At 38.9% G+C, this 25,486-nt stretch overlaps 3 protein-coding genes across 7 annotated transcripts in view; 1 reads left to right on the top strand and 2 right to left on the bottom strand.

Annotated features, from left to right (window-relative positions):
• Positions 1-1,202, top strand: part of LOC139962919 (zinc finger MYM-type protein 3-like) — a 23,095-nt gene extending 21,893 nt beyond the window's left edge. For all 3 annotated transcript variants that reach the window (XM_071963322.1, XM_071963325.1, XM_071963324.1), the window contains exon 14: positions 36-1,202. In XM_071963322.1, coding sequence (XP_071819423.1) covers positions 36-252 — 217 coding nt within the window. In that variant the 3' untranslated portion in view covers positions 253-1,202. The remainder of the gene's footprint in view (positions 1-35) is intronic.
• Positions 1,183-8,038, bottom strand: LOC139962921 (small ribosomal subunit protein uS15m-like). Its single transcript, XM_071963330.1, has 6 exons — positions 7,529-8,038; positions 6,848-6,923; positions 5,243-5,291; positions 4,627-4,708; positions 4,251-4,309; positions 1,183-2,828 (listed from the first exon to the last, which is right to left on the bottom strand). Exons 1-6 carry the CDS (start codon positions 7,863-7,865, stop codon positions 2,478-2,480), a joined length of 954 nt encoding a protein of 317 aa, XP_071819431.1. The 5' UTR covers positions 7,866-8,038; the 3' UTR covers positions 1,183-2,477.
• Positions 8,039-13,884: 5,846 nt separating this feature from the next.
• Positions 13,885-24,543, bottom strand: LOC139962787 (uncharacterized). 3 transcript variants are annotated; one of them, XM_071963107.1, is made up of 2 exons: positions 24,389-24,543; positions 13,885-17,590 (listed from the first exon to the last, which is right to left on the bottom strand). In XM_071963107.1, exon 2 carries the CDS (start codon positions 17,162-17,164, stop codon positions 15,668-15,670), a length of 1,497 nt encoding a protein of 498 aa, XP_071819208.1. In that variant the 5' UTR covers positions 17,165-17,590; positions 24,389-24,543; the 3' UTR covers positions 13,885-15,667. The 3 variants fall into 3 exon arrangements, with proteins under 3 accessions (XP_071819208.1, XP_071819210.1, XP_071819209.1); XM_071963109.1 differs by having other exon boundaries at positions 24,384-24,500; XM_071963108.1 differs by lacking the exon at positions 24,389-24,543 and adding an exon at positions 23,574-24,311.
• Positions 24,544-25,486: the final 943 nt, after the last annotated feature.

Here is a 25,486-nt window from a genome sequence, read left to right on the forward strand (position 1 = left end):
ATATTGATTTACATCTCTCCGCCCTTGCCTTTCAGCCCCGAGAGCGTGAAGACAAGCCGGAATATCTTCTATCTGGTGCCGGAGAGAGCTTGCGTCCCAGACAGCCCTCTGTGGTACTCTGATAAAGCCGTGCCGGATAAGATGGTAGAGCGGTTCCTCTGGCGGCATTTAATCGTCAAGGACATACATGAACATTGGGAGATGCTGAAGCATAAGAACGAAGAGGGCGAATCGTCAGGGGACGACTTTTAAGACGATTATTATATCCAAGGATGCAAGGGCGGCGGAAGCACTTTTAATCTGGGGGGCACTGACGTCGAAGGGCACTTTAGAGGAAATTCGATTGGACTGATGCAGCCTAATATTTAGTACCCTTTATAACTCTTATTGTATTATCTTATTTGCATATACACATCCAATGCCCCCCACCCCCCCAAGGAATAAATGCATACTAGCACTGCAATATCCAATGTGCAAATTGGGAAACAAAGAACAAGTTTTCTTTCGAGACAAAATGAGGTGAAATCATTATAAAGTCCAAGTCCCTACACACGTGATCGATACAGCATAAAAGCAAATGAACTATGTCAAAATACGAAAGGATGTGGTAGGTTATGGAATATTAAAACTATACTCATTATTTATAGTAGGCTATAAATGACTCCTGCTTATTACAAAGTCACAATGTAATATAGCAATGCATTTTTGGAAATGCATTAGGATTTCTTTGGCAAATTGAATATGCATAATGGCACTCACCAGAATGTTAGAACCCTTGTGGTAGTAAACATTTGAGTTTGACCCACAGAAATTAATTAATACTCCTAAATTAGGATTAGATCTCTTACTGAAATATCGCTGACCTAATATGGTGATCAAGAGTACAATTTTTGTGTAGAAAAAGGGCATTTTTAACCTGAGGAAAAGTGGGGGGCACCTGCCCCTGTGCCCCCCCCCAGTTCCGCCGCCCTTGCAAGGATGTGTTAACGATGATCTTATTTAGCATGATTTCGCCACTGGAGATTCAGAAGCAGAGTGTGGTATAGTTATATCTTCTGGTGGAGATGAATGCGGCTTGTTTGTTCAAAGTAAACGCTTTTTGCAGAGAATGCAGAAACTATTGTTAAAAGTGCTCTTGTTTATTCTCACTAAGTATATTTAGCTGTAGAAATCATGCAGTAAATATAACTCATCAATATCAGCGCTGTTTTTTCTTTTCTCTATATTTCCTCTTTTTTTTTTACTTTTATATTCCAAGTGTTATAAATGTCAACTGTTCATATTAATAATTCAGTATAGCATTACAAACTAAAAGAATTTGTCTTCTTGCCTTTTCTTTATTCAAAACTGTTTTTACTATATGAGTTTAGTTCTACCCTTTTAACAAAATTGAAGGCTCTTCGGGTATTGTCTTACCTACAATAGCACATTACCCATTGTGTAACTTTATCAAAAGCAACACAAAAGTGAAAGAGGTAAGCTACCTTCTTAGCACCACCACAAATGTTAGGAGGGTTGCCAAAAAATTTGGAAGTAAAAATTGGAATAATCTTTAACAAAACTTCAAAACTTGCAAACTATAACATCATTTTGCAACTAGGTACCCTTAATCTCCTGAAAGCCCCAAGCCGCGCAACTCGGCTGTTGGAAGGTCACCACGATGATGAATGTGAATATGGGGTCACCAAGCAGAAAAGTTTGAATAACGAAGGCTTGGCAACAACTTTGATGATCTAATAAACAGTTAACAATACAAAAATTGACTGTTTCAACTTGTTTTTATTAGCTTTGACATAATTTTATTAAGTCGCACAACCATCTGTCATATCTGAGAATCATTGCCTTTGTGGCAACTTCAGTCTGTACCAGCATCTGATGTCCTCTCCTCTCTCACTAACACATCTCTGTTACTAAATTCCGGTACACAGTAGACTTTGCAATGATCTTGGTGAACAATACTGCTAGTTTTGCTACTAGTTTTAACAACCAGTTATATCAACACAAATTGCAGAGACTACATATATATGTAGTTGGTCTAGGTCTGCCCATTCTGCGGTAGGTCTGTCCATTCTGCGGTAGGTCTGTCCATTCTGTGGTAGGTCTGAAGTGTGCATCGTTGACAAAAATATCGTTCAATCAATATTGTATTGTATCTGTTAAATGTTAGATATTTGTTTCAAATTATCAATTTTTCAAGCTCTGTTTTCCTCTCAGTGAAGCAAAGAATCGAGTAGTTTCCAAGGGTCAAAAGTTTTGATAAGCCATCTCGAGAGGGTTTTGCAAGGGGTGAGGCAGTTGGGGGCAGTCATCTACAAAGAATAAAATTCAAATTGTACCAACCACACTCCCCTTCCTGATTTGAAAAGCCTCCCCACTCAACCCCACCCTCATCTCCTGTCCCCTACCCCATTATTGTCACTGAAAGTGTGGCCCCAAAAGCTGACAACTCCTGGTATAAACTCTCCTTTTCAGGTATTTCATCCGCTCTCTGCCTCGGAATCTATGTAAGAGACTTCTTCCTCAGTTAAATTCAGTCCAAGTTCTTTCTTCAATTGAATAATTTCTTTCATCTGTCTATTCTTCCTTTCCGTTAAGAATTCGCCGAGAGCTTTGAGCCGCTGTTCCCTGGCCTTTCGACGAACTACAAGTTTTTCCAGATATCTCCTTGTATGAAACCTGATGGCCTGAGGTGGGGGAGGTAACGTGAATGTGATACCGAGTTCTGTTAAAAGTCTCTCAAATCTTTCATAGTCTGTCTGTCTCAGCTGCTTCAAGAACTTCCTCCTTCTTCCGATTAGTCCCAACAACTTTTCTTTCGCTAACAGATCCTGAGAAGAGAAACAAGAAGAAAGACCATTTTTTCAAGGATGATGCATCAACCTCAAAGCAGAATAATATGATCTTTAAAATTAAGAGAGAATTTTTTTTTTTTAAAGAGCTGTAGGGTAACGTTGACAGACATAAGATTCATACATTTGTTTTTTGCATATATTTCTTTCATGGTTGCCTAATGGTAACAAGGTGTCATTGATAATGTTGTCACATCTTTGGAATATTTGGGCAGTTTTCATACATATTACTTTTTCAATAAAGTATGAACACTTAGCCTAGGCAGACAATACTTTCACAGCAGATGAACATAGGCCGTACCAAGTTAGTTCTAAGTTAATCAAGGTCATCAACACTCATGGTTAACCTAACATTTGGATACATGAACCCGTCTTTAGCCTACACAGACAAGCATATGAACAAAGGCCAAACCAAGTAAGTTTTAAGTTAATCAAGGTCATCAACACTCATGGGTAACCTTACATTTGGATACATGAACCCAGTGGTGAAGCGTCCATGAAGTCAGACGGACTCAAATGGACTGCTAGCGCACTTTTCAGCTTTTTACCACTTTTTACTTATTCGCGATTATTTACTTTTTTCATTGCGCTCTCAAGTACTGTACCTTTTGACATAATTTGTCACATTTTGTTGGTGTAATTTTCTGACAAAATGGCGACACCTATTTACTCGTTTATCTGCAAATTAGCAAGGCCCGGAAAGGGTTATTTCCGGTGATCTAGGGAGTATCTTTACTCAAAAAATTTCTGTACACTCCGCGCCAACCGATGGCGCTCCGCTTAGATAGTGTCGAAAGCGCCCCTACAGACCATTCTCGCCCCCCTGACCAATACCCCTAGCTCCGCCACTGCATGAACCCTTCTTTATCTTGGCTACACTAGAACCTTTCCATTGCTTAACTGTCGTTCACACCTTGCAATTCCCCTTTCAGCAATAGTCAAAATGGTTTAATATACATTTTTATATATTTGGGGATTTCTTGGATACTGATTGGAAGCCTTACTTTCTTTGTAGGGTAAAGTGAAATTTGACCGGTGAAGCTCCCCCTGGCAAGGAGAGTTGCATGATAAAAAATACAAGATTAATGGCACACATGTTGGAAATCTGTAGGGTGAACCACAACTAAGGCATCAAACAAGTTGGGGGTTAAAACCTGCAAGCTGTTTTCACCATTTTTATTAAGAGGAAATGCCTGATACCTTTGGAAGGAAACACACCAGTTTCCTCGAGTACAACACAAGCGAATCCGGTGAAATCTGAAGGATGTTAGGTTTCTATTTTCTTTAAATACAACATGCTACTTAAGGGATATCCATGTTAAAAGAATGACTGACCTCTGGTTTCAAATTAACGGAACATCTGTATTCTTTAAAAACAACAAGTTTGATAGAAAACTTTACCTTTTTACTGATATTTAGCTGCTTAGCCACTGCTCTTATGTGAACTGTCAAAACAGCAACTGCAAAGAAGGATTAGGGGGGAAAAACTGTCAGAAAGAAAGCTTATGAAGATTGCAAACTACATTCAAAAGTTTGAAAAAAAATTGCTTATTAGTTACTACATGTGTGTTAATTTCAACTGACATTTTTTTGGATAAACTGTAAAGAAACGTGCCAGACATTGCTTTATCTCTGCCCTTCTCTTCTGGGGGTGGGGAGGGGTGAGGTGGGGTTAAGGGGCAGGGGAGGGAGGTCTTGCTTGAATCTATAAGTGCATGAGAACTGCTTGTCACGCATAACTAAGTAATTTATCGATTCAAAGAGACTGATGACTCACTTTTCACTGGTAGAGAGTATTCTGTTGGATCCTTCTGGATTTCCCGAACCAGCTTCGATTTACGATAGACCTGAATCTCTTTCTTCAAATAAATAGAAAAGAAACATTTTAAAAAAATCATCATTATTTTGGAATGTGAGATTGTACACCAGATCATGTAAAATCTTTATTACATTATCAGAAATGGGCTTTCCAATAGTTAGTAAGATGGCTAAAGTACAGGGATGGGAAAAGTTCAGAAAAAGGAAATAAAGTACTAACATCAGATGGAAGAGACTCACTGTCTCACCCCTCCCTTCCCACCGCCTGACCCTCTCCCCACGAAGAGAAACTCAAGTCCTTATGCCCACAAGTTATACGGTTAACATACGATTTGCTGCAAGGTTGCTGCTAGGGCCAATTTGAGTTTATGAAGATTAAATTTCCAAATATAACTGTGATTGGACTTGATGCATCTGGTTCTATGGTGCAGTTGTTCTTTTCCTCATAGAAGAAATTAGGATTATTCTCTGTCCATGTAGCATTACTCTCAGTCCTTGAGATGGAAACCCCGACCTGTACATTCTGATGGTTTAAACGAATGTTTCGAGCGAATCCATGCTATGGAGATACTTACATCATCAGCATATTCAAGACTGAATATTTTCTTCACCTGTTCATCAGCACTGAAAAGGAATAAACATGATCTTATGTTACAAACATCTAGATTCAGGATTCGCCTCTAACACAGACGATAAAAGCTGTAACAAATAAAAATATATCATTCAAAAAATTAAATCACAATTAGGTTGAATGTAAAAAAAAAAGGACTTTTGCTAGCTGTTTGGGGATATTTTTTTTACACAAGCACATCTCAAAATTAACCAAATCATGATGGATGGGGTTGCTTCTCTGAACTTTAGACCCACATTGAATTTCCATTTTTTACATTTTGAACAGTATAGGATAAATATAGATGGTATCAAATACAGTAAACAGTAAATATAGAGTATTGAAATCATATATATGTGAGATGGAAGTAGAGGAACAAGAAATAAGTGGATACTTTTCTGGTCTGGTCCCTTTGTAACAAAGAAAGTGCAAAGTACAACAACCACCCCACCACCCCCCCCCCTCCCCCAAGAAAGCCAACAAAATCAATATCTAATGAAAAGAGAAAGAAAGAAACATAAGAGAAAAAAACAGGAAGTATAACTAAGATGGATTGCTATGCAGTAGGTATTGTTTTAGTTTTTGCTTAAAAGTATTGAGTGTTGGAGAAATTTTAATGACATGATTAAGAGAATTCCAAAAGGGTACACCTGTGCTACGAATTTGAGAATGGTTAAGACTAGTTCTAGAGTAAGGATGGTGTAGCATATTCATCGAACGAGTGTTATAAGTGTGATAACTAGAATTGCAAGTATAAAAGTTATTAAAAGCTGGTGGGAGAAGACCATGATGAAATTTGTACATAAATATCCCTAGTTGGTACTTGTACAAATCATATAAAGTTAATGTATTGGAGTCTATAAAGAGAGGAGCAGTATGCGAGATGTAATGAGTCTGGTTTATATTGCGGATAACACGTTTCTGTAACTTAAATAAACTGTTAAGTAGAGTAGACTGTGTATTGCCCCAGACAAGAAGACTATAGTTGAGATGGGGAAGCACAAGAGCATTATACAGGGTACAAAGTGACTTCTTAGGTAAAAAATTCTTTAGTCTATTGATCACACCATTGGATTTGGAAAGCTTCTTGCTGACCTCGGAGATGTGTTGTTTCCAAGTCAACTTATCATCAATGGTGATCCCTAAAAATTTAGCATGCTGTGAAGCATCAACTTGATGCCCATCCAGTATAACATTAATGTTACTAGAGTCTTTGACCTTGTTATCAAAAATCAGTAATTTTGTTTTTAGAATATTAAGAGAAAGTTTATTTGTTCTGAGCCAGTCAGAAATGTTTGAGAAATCACTAGCAGCTTCAGCAAGAGTATCACGTAAGTTCTTATTTTGTAGGAATACTGTGGTATCGTCAGCAAACAAGATAAAAGTTGAGTTCACAGAGGACTTATAAATATCATTTATATAGAGAATAAATAATAGGGGTCCTAGTATAGAACCCTGCGGTACACCAATATTACATTCTAAAAACATGTTTTACTTTTCCTCTTCAGCACTAAGGTTTATCACTTTGTTTAGTCAATGGTCCCTTAAAATTGATGACAATCCAACTCACTCTTGTAATTCTTTCAATTTATCATAGCCAACTTTCAGATTTGAAGGTTCCAGTTGTCCAAACCGTGCCATCGGATCTGCAATAAAAGAAGCGGTATACTGTGAGAAAGATCATGAAAAAAATGCATTTATTTACTTTACTACAGTACAAGTATGACTGAAGGGCTAGGAAATTATGTAAGGTTATCCCTTTCATCTTTCATTTTAAAATATTGACATTTCAAATCTGTAAAATAGCTGCACATGCTCAAATACCTTAAGAGATAAAAATTCCACAAGATCAAAATGTATGTTTTCACATACTCCAACCATAGCAAAGTACTTGATTGGTTATGAAAACAGTTACATCTTTTGTCACACAAACTATATGAGGCATGGTCTATTCAAATTCTAAAGTAAAAAATTACAAGCACTTTCCAGGTTCAGTGACAGAATTAAATTTCCCTACCCACTGGCCCTGGCAGAGTATTTAGACTAGTCCTAGTATTTATCAACTGAATTGGAAGGAGAGCTACAGCCTGGTTTCTTACCATGGATAGTACACTATCATTAGCCCTAACCTACCCTCAGTATGCTATGAAGTATGCAACAAGTATGCAAGCATAGCCGAGTTAGTATAGGCCCTATAAAGTAGAAGTTAGGCCTAGGCCAAAACAGTTACATCACTGCACATTCAGCTCACCTATTTTACCACGACTACGTGGAGCAGAATCCTTTACAGCATATCCACGTTGATCTTGATTTGGCAATCTGTATACTTCTAATGTATGAGACGTCCATGCACCAACTAATGCGCGGTAGCCTCTGTTGGCGTTTCTGCAACCGCCGGGGATTTGGTATTTTACTGCGATAACACTAGGCCTGTGTTGAACTGTTGAGTTCTGTAGTATTGTTGATATAGGCCTCACGTTTGGGCTACTTCGGACTTGAAATATAGGTGGCTGCCACTTTCCAAGAGTCCACATCAAGCCCCTAACGCCGTTTTGATAGAGGAACACATGTATTCTTTCTAGAACCATTTTACTTCATGAGCGTTTTATTTTTACAGCAGTCAAATATCCAATGATGATATAAATTCATCAGTCGGGAAATTCGGAATGGCGAACACAGGACTAGGGAGAATGTGAATAAAACAAACCCTATCCTACTTCTAGTACGCTTTTTGGTTTCGATGATAATCGTAAACTATGTAGCCGTGCATTCGAATGAGTGTATATGCGTGTGGGTGTGTGTGAGACGCCTTGCTTGTAAACACGATATATCAAGAAGGGAAGCTTGGACCACTCTCATATTTGGTGAGTAGGTGTACCACATTAAGTAAAAGAAGCCAATTGTTTTAGAGGAGGTCAAAGATCATTTGGAGTCAGCAGGGGTCAAATTGTGAAAGCCTTGTTAACACGATATCTCAAGAAGGGAATCTTAGACCAATCTTATATTTAGTATGTAGTTGTGACACGTTAAGTACAAGAAGCCTATTGTTTTTTGAGGAGGTCAAAAGTCATTTGGAGTCACCAGAGGTCAAACGCTGCAACCCTTTTCACATGATATCGAACGATGGGAATCGTGAATACTTCTCATACGGGGTGTGTGGATGCATCACATTGAGTACAAGACCCCTATTGTTTTTGGTGGAGGTGTATGTATCCCCACGTACAGAAGACTGACCTGTGTTTACCATTGTGTAAATGTACATAAAAATAGTGGTTCGGGCCATTCATTTTGTAACAACTTTTTCTGGTTAACAAGCAGAATTCTAGTGCAATAAAGTCATTGAAACCTCAATGCGTTTTGCGTTTTGGTTAGTCTTGGCGCTGTCTGACGACACTGAACATATGCCAGGCCTTTAGATCAATTAGAGTGCATAAAAAATAGTATGTTTAGAGGTAATGACAGTATCGAAAAGAGAATTCTTCGTTTTACTTTTCATTCATGTACAAGCATTCCCTTTCACTGAAGCGTTTTGAATATACCGTCATGGAAATTCCAAAAGTCGTGCAACTAAAATCCGTGTTTACTGAAAAAATTTCATTATACCCATGCGATTTACATCTTTGCGAGAGAGCACTTCCTAGAGGCGTGAGCTAAGAAGGGGACAGGGTGGGGAAGGGGAACATGGCCACCTTTCCAGGGAGGACCCATTCGCCCTATCGCCCTTCCATAGAAGTTCAGCCCCTATAGAAGTCAGTAGTCGAAATTGTTTCATGCCCGTCCCCCTCCTCCCCACCCACACACCTTTGAAACCCTGTACACCCCCACGCGACCCCCCCCCCCACGCCGTTATGATAAGTGCTCATGGATACAACTAAGTCTATCATATGGATGTACTATGATAGCGCATCGAGCATCGAGATATTGCGCTTTATAAGAACTGTATTATTATTATTATTATTTATATTATTACTAGTTATGTTACCATAATGATGGCGGGGTATGCGCAGTAATACATAGATAAATGATTATATGCAATAATGCCTGTTGAAGTTTTCATTGCCAACAGGATTCTTTACTAAGATTTCTCACGGCCAGCAGCCCGTCAAGGCTTCCTTACTTTATCAAAAGAATCTACTTATGTACATTGAATTTAGCAACCCGTTGAATCAGACCTGTTTCGATGCTACGTGAACTTCAAATAAAATGAAACTGTTAGCAAACTGCTTATCCACTAGACAGCCTGTGTAAGAGAATGTGTAAAAGTAAGTAAAAGTAAGGATTCGTTGAATTATAAGCTTCAGGTTAGGGGATAAGGCGAGACATGGTAGCCTCTTGACGTAAAGTTTCATCCTTCAGTCCCGATGCAAGGGACTGGGGTTGAGAGCGGATCAGTCGTTTGGTAGTTTGGTTTTCGTGCCCAGGTTCTTTCCTGGGCGACTTTTCCTTAAAAAAAAAAAGTTTCATCCTCCTCGGCCTTTTGGCTAAGATCATGTGTAGTATCTGTTCCCTTTCGAGGGGAATGGTGATGCACACCTGACGATGATCATACAGTCACAGAGTCCCGATGTAAGGGGACTGGGGTTGAGAGCGGATCAGTCGTTCGGTAGTTTGGTTTTCATGCCCAGGTTCTTCAAGTTCCTGGGCGACTTTTTCTTAAAAAGTAGTTTCATCCCCTTTCTTTTAATTGACTATACGTTAACAGACTGAAAGTGATATATTCAAAGGTGAAACACATGCAGTGCCGTGTGCAAGGGAAGGGGTAACCTCACATTAAATTCAACAGTATATATTGGCATAGCTTTGCTTTGAGACCTAATAATACTACCTCATTTATAGTCTGAAAATGACTCAGAATGTACCATTTAACGTCATCTTAAGTTTGATGTTTTGCCGGAGAGAATCCCAATAACCCTCCCCATATAAATGGAAGTCATCTTCAACGACCCCAGGGCCATACCCCGCCCTTCCTTCAGTCGCCTCTAACCCTTACATGTTAACAGTTTATCCCCCTATATCAGAGCGGGAACTTAGACCCCCCCTCCCCCCACCTTAAACCTGGTCTGTCACTGATCTCTGCAGGCGCTCCCAACTATGTGTTAAATTCGTGTCATAGATTTAATAATATATGTTAATACATTATATATAATACATGTATTAATGCAAGTGTTCGTCAACAAGATTAAACAAAGGTGTAGGAACCTAACACTAAAGGGGACCCTAACAAATCGGGGGATCAAAGGAAAGAACTGCAAGCCATCTTTAAACATATATGGTACTATTATGCGACACAACTTCCAATACATATATTTCAATAGAATATCAACTTTGATATGGTTGTTCAGTAACGAAGTACGCCGATTGAAAAGCAATACAAACCGGAATGCAAAAATGCATTGTGGTTTCAATGATGTAACATGAGCAGTTTTCTTCATGAATCTGACGTAATGTATAGTGAGGGTGTACATGTTTACAAGGGTTTCACGATTTGACCTCTGGTGACCCCAAATGACCTTTGACCTACACCAAAAAAATATACTTTTGTACTCAATGTTGTACTTCTACACACTGAACATAAAGTCTGCCTATGCTTCCCACCTTGAGATACCGTGTTTACAAGGTTTTCACAATTTCACCCCTGGTGACCCCAAATGACTTTTGACCTACATTAAAAACAATAGACTTTTTGTACTTAATGTGGTACTTCTTATTCTACACAACAATATGAAATAGGTCTGACCTTCCCTTCTTGAGATATCGTGTTTACAAGGTTTTCACAATTTCACCCCTGGTGACCCCAAATGACCTTTGACCTACATTAAAAACAATAGACTTTTTGTACTTAATGTGGTACTTCTTATTCTACACAACAATATGAAATAGGTCTGACCTTCCCTTCTTGAGATATCGTGTTTACAAGGTTTTCACAATTTCACCCCTGGTGACCCCAAATGACCTTTGACCTACATTAAAAACAATAGACTTTTGAACTTAATGTGGTACTTCTACACAACAAATATGAAATAGGTCTGACCTTCCCTTCTTGAGATATCGTGTTTACAAGGTTCTCACAATTTCACGCTGGTGACCCCAAATGACCTTTGACCTCCATGAAAAACAAGAGACTACTTGTACTTAATGTGGTACTATTACACAACAAATATGAAATAGGTCTGACCTTCCTTTCTTGAGATATCGTGTTTACAAGGTTTTCACAATTTGACCCCTGGTGACCTTTGACCCACCAAAATCAATAGGCTTCTTGTACTCACTGTGGCACTTCTACACACCAAATATGAAATTAGTGTGACATTCCCTTCCTGAGATATCGTGTTTACCAGCTGGGCGTCACAAACGCACTCACACACACACACACATACACGCATACGCAATGAATGCAAAGATTACGATTATCATCGAAACCAATAAATAAGACAAGTAATGATCAATCCAATTTGCGGTTCTTCAGGTCCTCAAGGCCGGCCGGGCAGGGTTAAAGTAATTCCGTTTAGATTTCTGTATCATTAATACCATTGAAGTGGATAATGGATGAGGTCTGCATATTGGTAAAGCTATAAAGGCATATAAAATAATCATCGTTATAATATCGGAAACGATAGTTTTGGTGTATATATACAACCATCAGCGCATTTAACACATTCCACAAATAATACTTTGGTAATCGGACAATGTTTGTTTTATGTCTGCGACCCCGGTGAAAACTAAATATAACCCCGAAATAATAATCAAACCCCAAAATATAAAAAGCAGATCTTCCTCCAAGGCTAATCAATATTTTATCGTTGGTATATATTATTTACAAACGATTTTGTCTATCCAATATCGGCTAAAAAAAATCATATTTTTCTTCATTTGTTACTCTAAATTCTGTCAGTCAGAATGTCGTAGCAGATCCAATAATGTCAATCCTCTAGGCATGACGTCATGCGCAGGCACCTTTCGCAACCGGAAGGGGGTTCAATCTGGTGCGGGGGAGGGGGACGAGTTGTATAAACTTCGAGGGGAAGCGAAAAAGGCACACTTTTAATTACTTTTCATAATTATTCAACAAAAAGGACTTTTAAATAACAAAAAGGCACTCTATGATTTCAGAAAAAAAACGGTTACTTTTCAATAACAGAAAAAAACTTCTCACAGAAAAAGCGCACTTTGAGGTATTCTCACAATAGGTAGTTGCAAGTGCGTTTCCGCCGCCAAACACCAAACAGACACTATATACGTGGAACTCATCTAACATATATGTATGATGCAGAAAGAAATTGGAGTCACAGTCGGGAAGCTCTTTGCATGTATAAATAGATTCAGTGTCAGAACCCGAGCGTATAACGATGTACTAGAGAGATAGCAGGAAGAATATAATGTGACATAAACACCTAATTAGCACAGAAATTCCTTCCGCTAAGGACTATCAAATGATTCGTTATTGAAGTTATGATCAGGACGGTCATTCTCACGGTAGTTGGTAATGGTACACGTAAACAGTGAATGGTATGCGGTGACAACATATAGAGGCTTTATGTTCACTATATCTATATATATGCTAACGTGATGTTGATATGACCATGGAGGTAGAAACTGTTTTTACCTCCATGATATGACGACCCGACGACGACCTCTGCCAAATTAAAGTGTGGTAGGCTAGGCTAGATTCTTTTGATATGCCAAAGACTGATGATAGGTCGAGGTGCTAATGATTGTCCTGAAGATGACCTCAACATATGATATCAAACATATGATATGACATGAATGATTCAACAAACTAACAAAACAATTTGCACGGTTTCTCGTCAAAATTATTTGCAGAGTTTTGCTGCAAGCCAATCAGCTGCGAACATACACAGTTCGTAAAAGGTCATGTCGGTCGTTGTCGTCTATCTAAATGGACATTCGGCAAATAAAGGATCACGAAAAGTACGAGAGGCCTCTAGCGAGAGCGTCAAATTTATACTGAACCGATCGAGGGTGAAGGGGATGGGGGGGGGGTTAAATTATGTCGTGTTTGGTAAGCCACAAATGATGGAAGTGGACAACCTCATTATAGTTACAGTCTTAAGGCTTCCAAGAACGTAAATTTTTGTTCATTTTTCTTTCATATTCAGGGGCGGGTGACACAGTTAAAGGAATATCCCGGTAGTATTGTGTTAGCTAAAACGCCAAATCAATAATTTGTTCGTACTAATTCTAGTCATTTTTGCTTGAATGTAAACCATTGTTTCTTCTTCAGCTAAGCCAGTCCTGGACGCCAGAAGTAAACCCAGTAGTACGTTGTATGTAGGCCTACCCCAGTAGTATACGTTGTACCATACATGCATGGTAGCTGTTCTTGAGAGCTTTACTTTCCTATATTATAACATAAAACGACATGTTGTTTGATTTGTTTTACTTGAACCCATGCCTTTGATCCATTCGGAATGTTCATTTACCAATGTTCTCTGCATGCCTGTATAGAATGTCACTGAATTTGCAACTTTCTGTGAGAATATTATCTTCCTCAGAAGATAAGTAATTTATACATTATGAAGGAATACAAATACATATTTCAGCTCAATTACCATGATGGCATCATCAAATGATTAAAAAAAAACTTCATCAAATTTAAAAAATATGTATTTCCACGAAACAATATGCAATAAGGATGTAGTTTTCAAAACTTTTTTTTTAGCAATTTTACTAAGCAATCAATTCCAGCCACCAGAAAATCCTTTTTCAAGCTTGCTTTGAATGGGCTACTAACCGCCTTCCGTCGATACAGCGATGTTCTTTGCATTGCAAGTGCATATGTATATATGGTGGCGGGAAAATCTCCTTTTAGATATCAAGGTTGCCTGGGTTACCTTGCAAGTGGATAATCGATGAATAATCAGGAAACAAACTAAGCTTTACAATCTTCCTCTTTTCCCCTTTGTTCTTTGTTCAAATTTTTTTTGCTGACTTGTTACTTATAGATACTCCTTGACCTCTTGATGTTTAAAAGCATTACTATTTTATCAATAAAGACATGACCCTAACATGATTACGAAAACAAATAGACACGAGGAAACAATGTCCATCACGCCGACACATTTTCTCATTGGCAATGTTGTTTTGATTCCCTATGGACCAATGACTTCAAGTCATTAGCGGGAGAGCTAAAACAATTTTTTCTTTTGGAGTAATCATTTTCACATGGTTTTCAAAGTTGTTGGCATTGGGTTGTTTTAACTTGAACAAAATATTTATTTCTGGACATTCTTCGGCATTTTAAAAACACAGGACCACCAAAACATCGAGAGGCCCTCAGTATGCCTTGCTTTGAAAGTACAGTGTAGGTACTAACCGTTGATGTCAACATGAGGGGGTGGGTGGGGGGGGGGGAGATCAGTACCATGTATGTCCCTAGATTTCTTCGAAAAAAATACGGTCACCTGATTGTAATGGAAGTACCAGATCTATAGTGAGTATGTATACTCATATGCTATTACAGTCACGTATACTCGTGCTCAGCCTCTTAGAATTGTACGCCTATACTCTGCATGGCCATTGATAACAGCTATAGTAAAGCAAACAATGTAAAATCAAAATACAGTCACCTCATTGTAATGTTAGTACCAGATCTGTGGTGAGTCTGTACTATTATACTATTATAGTTACGTATACTCGTGCTCAGCCTCTTAGAATTTTACGTGTATACTCTGCATGGCCATTGATAATAGCTATAGTAAAGGAAATCATGTTAAATTACGTAATCAAACTCTCCTGCGTAAAGCCTTGTATTATTCGTACTCATACCAAAGGAAATGCTACGTGTATTAATACTAACTCATTCAACTTTAAATGTACTACAACTCCAGTCAATACTGTATCAATGTTTAGTTCCATTCTTGGTGAGATCAGGGAGTTGTTATGGAGTTCCATAAGTACTCCCTGGTGAGATGCATGTCAAATGCCTTTATTACAACTTGCTGCTCTATCTCAGTGTAATGTATATATCTCTTGACGTAATTTGATCTGGGAGTTGCAGAGTCAAATGTTTCTTGGGGCAAGTTTTTTTTTATGGAACTCACTGGTTAACCGTTGCCATCAAATCAAACAACATATAGTACAGGCATATAACAGACAAAGATGGCATGGTCAAACAGGAGACATACACGTTTGAAAGTAAAACTAATGTTCCAAGTGGCCTTGCTTGGATTTTGTAGATTATTTAGCTTGTAGTGTTTATATGACTTTTGCACAATCATTTTGCTTTTCTTTCAGTTCCGTTTCTATTAGGTGGGTTGGTGTGGACGGCTAATGAAAATAAAAGAAAGATTCCATTAAGTTATAATAAGGATGAAAATGGCTTCTTCACTAAAATTTGGGAATGCTAGGTCTTTCGTATATCTATTTTCTTTCACAGAACGGATCTTTTCTTCTTGTACGGATGAACATCATCTACCGGTGCACCTTTCTTATACGTCCAGCGTATATATTTATCAGCAGTTCTATCTTTCCAAAATAAAATCTGTTCCCATATGTTTCTCATAGAATCGTCTCGTACAAACTGATGTATTCTAAAGTTTCTATGCATAGGGTTTTCGGACCTATAATGAACTAGTCTCATTTCAGCCGTTGGGTTAAGCGTCACGGTATCTCCTCCAATTTTGACACCATGTATTTTGAAATAGTGGACTCTTTGAGGTAGCACCAAGCACTTATCTCTTCCCCTGTTTTCTTCCGTTGGATCCGGCGACCGCCATGGGTTTCTTTCAATCACAGTCCCAGAATACAAAATATCTTTGCTGACGTTGCTAGGTAGCTTTGAGAAAAACCAATTTCTGACTCTTAACGTTGCAACTGATTCTGGTATGTCACCAAAGTTATGGATGAAGTCAATGATTCGTGGACTTTTCGGATCCATCGGTTGCATAAATTCATCAACGTCCACTTTGATGACCCATTTTGTGTCGTGGCGGTGTCTCCATAAACAGTCATTTTCGTGCGCAATTTGTACTTCAAGGTAGGTCTTTGAGGGTGTGTACTGGTGGGCCCACGGTACGACAGTTACATAACCAATTCGTATAAAAGGGCGCAGTACTTTTACCAGTGACGTCTCGGGCGAGTTGTCATATATATACACATGATCAACACCCATATAACGGTAATATAAGAGCCAAACTCGGAAGAATTCATCCATACCTTTCGCCATGGTACATAGCGACAAAAACCTGTGATTGGTTGTGTCGTGAACTCCTGTGTTACATGCTGGAATGTTTCTGTATGCGTATCTTGGTTCGGAAACACGTCTCAAAGTTATTTTATGAGGGTGTTTATCGCCTCCGATGTTATTAGATTTCATAAACCTCATATAAGACGCGGTCACGGGACACGTGATCACTATAACGTATTGAGGTTGTCCACCAAAACTTCTAGTGTCATTCAAAATGGCGTCAGATGCTGAAACACTTCCATCAGAAAATTCACAATAGAATGTCTCGCGTTCCCATGTGTCTACTAAAAATGTTATGCCTGTGAAAACAACTTCTTTGGAGACGACATCAACGAACGCGGAATGAATTGTCGGCATGCCCGTGCACGTGAGACGGTCCCGTAGGTAACAACCGCTTCCGAGATGAGGGCTGGAGGTTTCGTAAGCCACGTCGCACCAGACACCTGTCATTCCGAGCGCAATCTTGGTACCTCTGAAATATCCCCAGAGAACATCCGACGAGGACTTATGTAACTCGAGGTTTGCAGAACTCCTTGATTTGGATTTATCTTTTGTGTTTACTTGGCCGGCAACAAAGATGGACGTTATAGTAACGTACAGTCCGAGAAGAGTTAACACGACTAAAACAATGGTCCGAAAACGACACTGGATTTGATTGTTACCAGCCTTAAGCGATAGCATCGTGACGTCATAGAATCACGTGATCAAACACTGTCATGCGTATCCCTAGAAGAAAATTACCATATCACCACGTGGCATTCTTTTATAACATTAGGGAAATTGACTGTTTATACCATTGCGGCTTCGTTTTCAGACGAACGGCTTGATCATCACCTCGTTGATAGTTGCAAGAGACTTCAATGGGAGGAACCTTTAAAAACATGCTAATTTGGCTGACATCGTGTTTATTCATTTGAAGACCAGTTTCAGCTGTGAACATCCATGTGAATCAGCGCTTATAGCAAACGTCATACTCATGATCCATCAATCCCAAAATTGTAAGATAATTATCAATAGCTCGGACTTAAAAAGTTAAACTCGAAGCAGTATTATAACTGGTGACATGAACTTGTGACCAATTCTGGCCACTTCTCTATTATTGTGCACCTGCGTAAAAGAAGACAAAGAAGTGTTTATTATTACGATGGTATTCATATTTATCATTAACTAATGTACTTTACTCTGAAATTGAGTTAGCAGTGTTTTACGTTAAAACACTTCAGTTGGTATTTGACGGTAAAACAGGATACACCAATTAAACGTTCGGACGAAAAACACATAAAACGTGTGTTGTTTCCTTTCTCGTTTGCCGAGTGTTTTGTTATGCAGTTATATAGTGTTTGTTCCTGTCGTATGCATTGACCAAGATGAAACAACATCAGACCATGCTGTAAGAAAAGTTGGGTCACCTGCTACAAGTTCCCATATATGTTTGTGTGGCACGAACGTGGCATTATTCAGGATATTGTGCAATCTGCACAATATTCAACGATTAAGAAATAAGTCAATACTTACGGTAACATGCAAATGGGATTGGTTTTATTGCTACCGTAACTCTGCTTTACATGTGCTTTTTCATTTAATAAGTAATCGAGAACTCAGTTTCCCTTGAAACACAAAATGTGCGCTATATTATACATGTTTTCAACGGCCGGCAACCATGGATGATACCTCGAGCCAATAGATATCTACCAGCCCGCAGGGAATGAGTAAGTTTCATAACAACTAACAAGATGAATAAAGATATGCTATATATCTTGCAACCCGTGTGATTACCGTCACCCCGGAATGTGCTACCCTCCCACCCACCCCCCCCCCCCCCGCCAACAAGAAAGAATAGTTGAATATTGATTCCCGCTCATGTGTGTTAGCCAGTTGTATCCTGAACGAGGCCCTAGTAGGAGCTCATTCGGGACAGGGATTGTGATTCAAAAGATTGGGGGAGTCAAAACATGAACGTTTTATAACACCAAGCTGAGGTCATGCTCATGACCACGCTATATAGTCTATATTGAAGCATACTTGTGTACAAAAGCTGAAAGACGGCGATCTTATAGGGTCCTGCTATTGAAAGTTGGAACCATCGTAAGAAACAATCAAACTACAATAACTGGCGACATCGGTTGCAATATTGGACGCATTTCTGTTGGTGTTTGGGTCAATTATTCTTCCTTCATTACATCTGCAGGACTTTGTCTTTGAATCGGAAATATACCTTGGATATTGGACGTCAATAACGGAAATGCACCGTAGACAATTTCACCAGTTGAAAGTGTTCTTTTTTGATGATTTAGATTTGCGCCGTTGTTGTTGTTGTTTTTGTATCACGACACAAAACCATGATTGCCCTTTGACCGTTATTTATTTATGTATTTATTTATTTATTTATGTACACTACATCTATAAATTGGCTCTTTCAAACACAAGTTAGGAACTTGAAGCTCGCTGATTGGTCTTCATGCAGTTGGGAGACGTTGTATATAGCCTTACAAGCGTCTGGGAGTATATATACTTCTATCCTACTGCCATAGTGTGTAGGGGGAATGGGGGGGAGGGGCAAATCGAGCCGTGCTGATCGAGTAACCTACTGAATGGCCTACAACAAGAAGATAAACGGTAAAGCGTATCCCGTCACTCACCACTAAGGCAGAGTGACCAGTTTTGTTATTGGTCAGTGAAGGTCACGTGGTATTCAAGTTATCATGTAGGCCTATAACTGCATTGTAGCAGGATATATAACCCGTTTTGTAGGAGGTAGTGTATTCTATTACAACACACATAAAAGCTCAGAAAGAAGGGGATAACAAACAATAAAACGGACGTATACTATAAGTACACGACAAAGTCGGAGAACTTTATCAAATATTGTTCACAGTGTTTCCGGTAATAGGAAGTTGTGTATTTATAGACACAACAGTTATACACAAAGAGATATACATATTTACTCTATAATATGAGCTAAGGTTCATCAATGCAGGAGCCATCATCTTTTATCAAGTACAGTCGTGTGTATAGTTTTCCACAAATTGCGCGAGACTGTTTGTTTTCATAAAGTACAAGTCCTCTGCGGAGGTGGGTGCATTGCTCTGATAGGAGACTCGGAATTCGCATATGGGTTCGATAGGGGGAACTCAGACTGCGGCATGGCAGAACAATGGATAGTGATTAGAAATATACTCTCATATATGTTTACAAAGCATTTCAACATATATGAGCAACGCAAACACGATGAAAAGGTTAATTGTCATATCTTCTGTGAAAGACAACTTCAGTCATTCACATCAGTCTAAAAGGTTAAACGTATACTGTATTTACTAAACCACTATATACAGTAAACACATATAGTACAAAGTACATAAAGGCCGTATATCATGAAGTATATATCACATTGGGGAGTTGTATAACTAAAGCGTGTTTCTGTACAACCGCTGTTGTTTTAAATCCTCTTCGGAGGGAGGAAGGGTGGGTGGGGTGGTGTTTGTGCTGGGGAGGGGAGGGGAGGGGGTGGGTGAGAACTTCCTAACATCCTTCTATTTGTTCCAGTCCATGATATACGGTGGGGTACGACGATCAAGATTAACAATAAGAAGTGTCAGATGAGCCGACTGACATATATCACCTTCGATGACTGTTCAAACGTTCAAATTGAATCGTAGCGAAATATTCGAGTTACGTTACAGTGTACTTTGATATAATATATATATATATATATATATATATATATATATATATATATAAATATATATATATATATATATATATATATATATATATGTACGATTTTTTATAATTCTTACATATATTTCAGGGTCACTATTGGTCATCTCGGTATTTTATCTAGTTAACTCAAGGTCATTCAAAGAACTTTTTCTATAAAAAAAACAGCAAAAAATGACCAGAAATTATCGAGGCAGGCATTTCCTCTTTCTTTATATTATTTACAAAACAGGAAACAACTGGTAAGTGAAATTTCAGAATCCAACTATCAGTGGTTTGTTTAAATGCGTTATATAAGAGTAATTATGAAACTATATTTAAACTCAGTGTCATGCTATTTGTTGATGAGACTAACATTACTAGGACATCAACATTGCGGGGTGTACGCTGAATGTCACCTTAAAGGCGACGATCATGGTAACGTGTTTAGTTTCTCGTTGATCGGACAGACAACATGAAACATTTACCGAGTGTATCATTAGTGATCATTGCTTTGTTGCAAGCAGCGGCGTAAACAGGGGGGGGGGGATCCCCAAGTCAAAAGTCTTGCCCCCACCCCAAATGACATTGGTGGGCCAAAAAAACATTTGGACGAAAATTACAAATGCATTTATAGTCTCAGTTAAACTCAGTTGACGTTAATCCATAATTTACTGGAATTCTCAATTTAATACCAGCTAATGGCGTCTCAAGTTAAATAGTATCCTGTTATTTTGCTTTCTGCCATCGTTACCAGGTCCCCCGTACCCTCCCACGCTATAACGAGATAACCCGGTACCAGGCTTGTTATATCATGTGTATTTTTATAACTTTATACTATCGTTATATCGACAGTCCGATGTTGCTACTTGGAAGCTGCAGCATGATATATTACGTAATTTCAACATCGCACGTGACACAGACTGATCAGTCGTCAGAAAAAGCCTAACCGACGACTATATACAGACTTAAGCCGATTACTGTAATCATGGAGGTAAATGATTTTACCTCCATGCTGTAATAGAACCGATTGACTATGACAGTTTTGTTGTGACTGAGTGAATGAAGCCTAAAGTCGAAGTAGCTTCATATATAAATTTATTTAAATAATAAATTTGAGTAAATCATAGACGATGAGATAGCTTAAACTATTCTGTTGAAAGAATAGTCCAGACCAAAATGAGAACTTCAGACAAAACACTAAGAAGGACGAAAACCTGAACCAAATTGTCAAAATCCCATCGCTTTAGTAGTTTCGATATTTTCATTTGATCCGAATTCTAAATTTGTTTCGACAAATAACAAGTTTTACTGAAAAAAAAATGAGTCATCTAATTATAAAGAAATACATAGGTTTATGTAGACAAATGTGTGACCGATACATGTTTAGTACTGTGAACATTATGAGAACAGAGCACAGTGTTATCAGCTAAGAGTATATAGTGGTTTTGTCTACAATATATTTAGTTCCCTTTTTTAGTTGGACTATCCCTTCAACAATTTAGCGGATGGACTCAGGTATTGACTATTCAATTGACTATTAAATGAAAACAAACAGCGTCACATATTAGCTTGTTACACCGTACTGGGCTCGTCTTTGTGTGTGGGTTGATAAGAACACACGCACCACTCAACCAATCTTTATGGCAAAGAGTTGTATATATGTACGTACCAGTATACTCGTATGAAGTTACAAGTTGCGAGAATATCGAACTTTTCAACTTGGACAAATATATAAGAAATTAACACCCAAAATGAAGGCGCGTAGCCAGGAATTTGCCAAGGGAGGGGCGAAACTATAGATTCGGCATTGAAAACTATCTAAGCGTAGCGCCACCATGAGTTGGCGCGAAGCGTACAAGAAAATGTTGGCTTAGAATGCCTCCCAGATCGCTGGAAAAGGTACTTCCCAGGCCTTGTAAGTTGCATCTTAGCATTTTCTCTTTTGAAAACACTAGCGATATCATAAAAACATTAAAAAAAAAAAAAAATTATGCTCAAGGGGGGGGGGGGGCGGCTGCCCCCTTCGCCCCCCCCTTGGCTACGCGCCTGCGAGGGATAAACCACCGTCACAATTATACGGAGAGTAAGGTCAGCAAGGTCAACAGGTCACCATTTTAGAGTGACGTTGCCACGACAACAATGTAAATTTATTGTTATTCCGTTCTGAGCAGGAAGTTACACCAAGTGATTTCTATTGATGGGAAAGTGTGAGGGAGAGGGGATGGCGTACAGGCAAGATTGACGTGAACAAAGCACAGGACCGAGAGAGGTATAACTTCCCTCCTTTGAAGATCCCATTTTGAACGGGGAAGACTAATTGCTCTTATTAATTGATCCCGATATGTAGCCAAAACTTCATCCAAAGTATTGACTCCTGCAGATGGCCCATACCCTCTCCCGTTCCCGGTATCGTTTGCCCCTGACTTTTTTCAAGTCCGTATCTCGCCGTTTCTTTCGGCCGCTAGAATTAAATGCTCTGTAGGTTTGACCGAGGAACGCCACGTTGCGTGATCTAACCTTCTTTACATCAGTATTGTTAGTCTTGGCCAAGTCGTTTGTAATACTCTTCTTCTCGTGTGCATACATGCATACATACATACATGCCTACACAATGTGCTTGCCCACCGCCTTTAACATGCCCGAGGATCTGTCCCTAGTATCAATCGAAAACGTTGCCGGGGCGTTCACTGGGCAGTACAGCAAATAGATACGGGAAAGTAACTTTGTGAAAAAGATAGGTATGAACAGCATAGTGTACCTATATTAGATACACTAGGCTGTTCATACTAGGGTCTAAACAAGACTACAATAGTGTCCATCTGAGTGCCCTAGTAATAATGGCCAGTAATGTACTATGATAGATATGGGCAAAATATAGGGTTGTTTCTGCAGTCTCTGCATGTGATGCAACAAGCCCAATTGGCGGCCAAATCGGGGGACGACATACGAAATAAATACGAAATTGCTGTTATTTTATGACAATTTATATTAGTGAAAATTGTGTGGGTTCGCAATTTTGGAACTGGATTAACATTAGGGAGTTAAAAACGTGGTAAAAAATGTACAATGTACCTATACGCGGAGGCCTATGTGCAATAATGAGTTGGACTGAACAACATGAAATGGTTGAAATTAATGTTCCTTGGGGAATTGAACAATTTTCAGCTACTGCAGTCTCTCTTAAAAACTGCAGGTAGGCCATTAAAACAAATCCATTCGTGGCGTTTAATACGCCAAAATGGCAACGCATGTATTTTGTGGCTTTGTCGAGTCTGTTTCGATTTTTTTTTTTTTCATATGGAATTATCCGAAATAGATTAACTATAATGATTACGTGGCGAAGCGGCAGAGAGCTAGCGTTTTTTATTATAAATATAAAGAAATGTCTTACTAATTCTTTGGCTGGGTTTATATAATAGAACGTCGGATGTAGCTAGTTCCCGTGTCATGTTGTACTCGTTTAGAAGAGGCATGACAAATATTTCCCTGACTTCGATCGTACACTATAGTAAGCCCATGCACATTTCTAACATATATATGCCTTTTGACTGGACATTGTAAGAACAAACGCTCCAAGGGGAATCTTATGCGGTGTGCCAATCGGGCAGGCATTATAATTGACAGCTGTTGAAGCCTGGCAGACCCTAATAGATATGTATCCATAAGGCGAGAATGAACTGACCAATTTGAAAGCTACCTGGTCATCGTCATGGCTACGGTCTTCTGGAATGTTGAGCATGAAACAAGTTTTGTACAATAGCTGTCCAGATTTTTTGAGTGTATACGGAACACAGCGTAAGCCTATACGTATAGCTACTCCACAGTTTCGTACATTACGGTAATTGAGTACATACATTAGGGTTCTACGACTTCCAAAACACTACACTCCATTTGAAAATAAAACCGAGGTTACATACTCAGAGTTAAACTATCCCTATTATACCAACACGAGAATACAGCCTGGAAGTCTTTAACGGTTTGTAGACAGGAAGTATCTCTTGCTGCTATTTGTACAACACCTTCATATAAAGTGGAACGTGGAAGCTATAGTGCTGTATAGGTGACAAAATGAGGATCAATACACTTATCGTGTGAACCAGCTGTTTGCTGCTGGAGAAGAATCAATTCGTAACAACGTTTGGTAGAACTTCTGTACAGACAGCTTACCATGTAAATAAACTTAGTAGAAGAATTAACGCACCTTACCTTTCATAATTGGAAAATTGGTGTCACAGGACAGCGAACACAAGCACATAGACTCCGAATCACTGTAGTTACATAACGTTTGTAAGTTGTAGACTATAACTCATCACCTTACCGCTTTGATCCTTTGATCTAACTTCAACATGATGTCTACGGAAGCCGAGAACTATCATCATACTCAAGGCTACAAATGAGAGATTGGCAATTGAGTTTGAGTTGAGATAAAAGAAAGTATAAACTTAAATCTCACTTGCGTAACGACTATTCTTTCTAGATGTTTTTTATTTTTATTATCTGTAATCTTTCATTTTTCCTTTTTTTCTGTAAATATCCATTGCCTTCTTGTAGGCCTAAAGGGGGCCTGCTCGTTAAAGCTCTGCTTCTTCAGTCCTCCATTGGAAAAACTGTTTGATATAATCACATTTCTCATCTAGACTCTGTAAAATCTCTTTCTGTGAATTTATGGTTTCCTTACTAATTCTTTCAACATAAAGTACTAAAATGTTCCGTGTATTAACTAGGCCCCACCCCGCTACCCACTGTCGCTACTCCCTGTATTACGGACACTATGAAGAGGGCGCGATAATTAACATAGAAGTTTGGTCCATATTTATGACTCTACCCATCATATCAGTTCATTGCTGATGGTTAAAAGAGTATCATTTCGCCATCTGTTCACACCACGTCCCACTGTACGTGAGAGCTTCACTTTGCGTAAAATTTTCTGTACTGTAACCGACTGTTGAAGGAACGAAGTGGTATATCATAGCATTGTCTTGTGCGTTTGAATTAGTCAAAACACCAGGAATGACATGGAAAATAGGCTTGAGGGTGTGTAAGTGACACATTCTCGAATACTAAAATTTTAGTTGTGGGACATATAATGCTTTCTGTATTGAACAGTAGCCGACTCCCAGGAATTATGAGTAGGGGGCACCCGCAGCCATTTCAAAAGGAGTACACAGTACACTCGTGTCCTGTAACTCGCGAGTTACAGTGATCACGATCGTGAAGTTTTTTGTCATTACGACGATGGCTCAGAATGTGGGGGGGGGGGGGGGGGAGGGGGAGCACTTATTCACAGAGGAAGGTAATAATTTT

Source organism: Apostichopus japonicus, chromosome 21, assembly GCF_037975245.1.
Source record: "Apostichopus japonicus isolate 1M-3 chromosome 21, ASM3797524v1, whole genome shotgun sequence".
Taxonomy (NCBI): Eukaryota; Metazoa; Echinodermata; class Holothuroidea; order Aspidochirotida; family Stichopodidae; genus Apostichopus; species Apostichopus japonicus.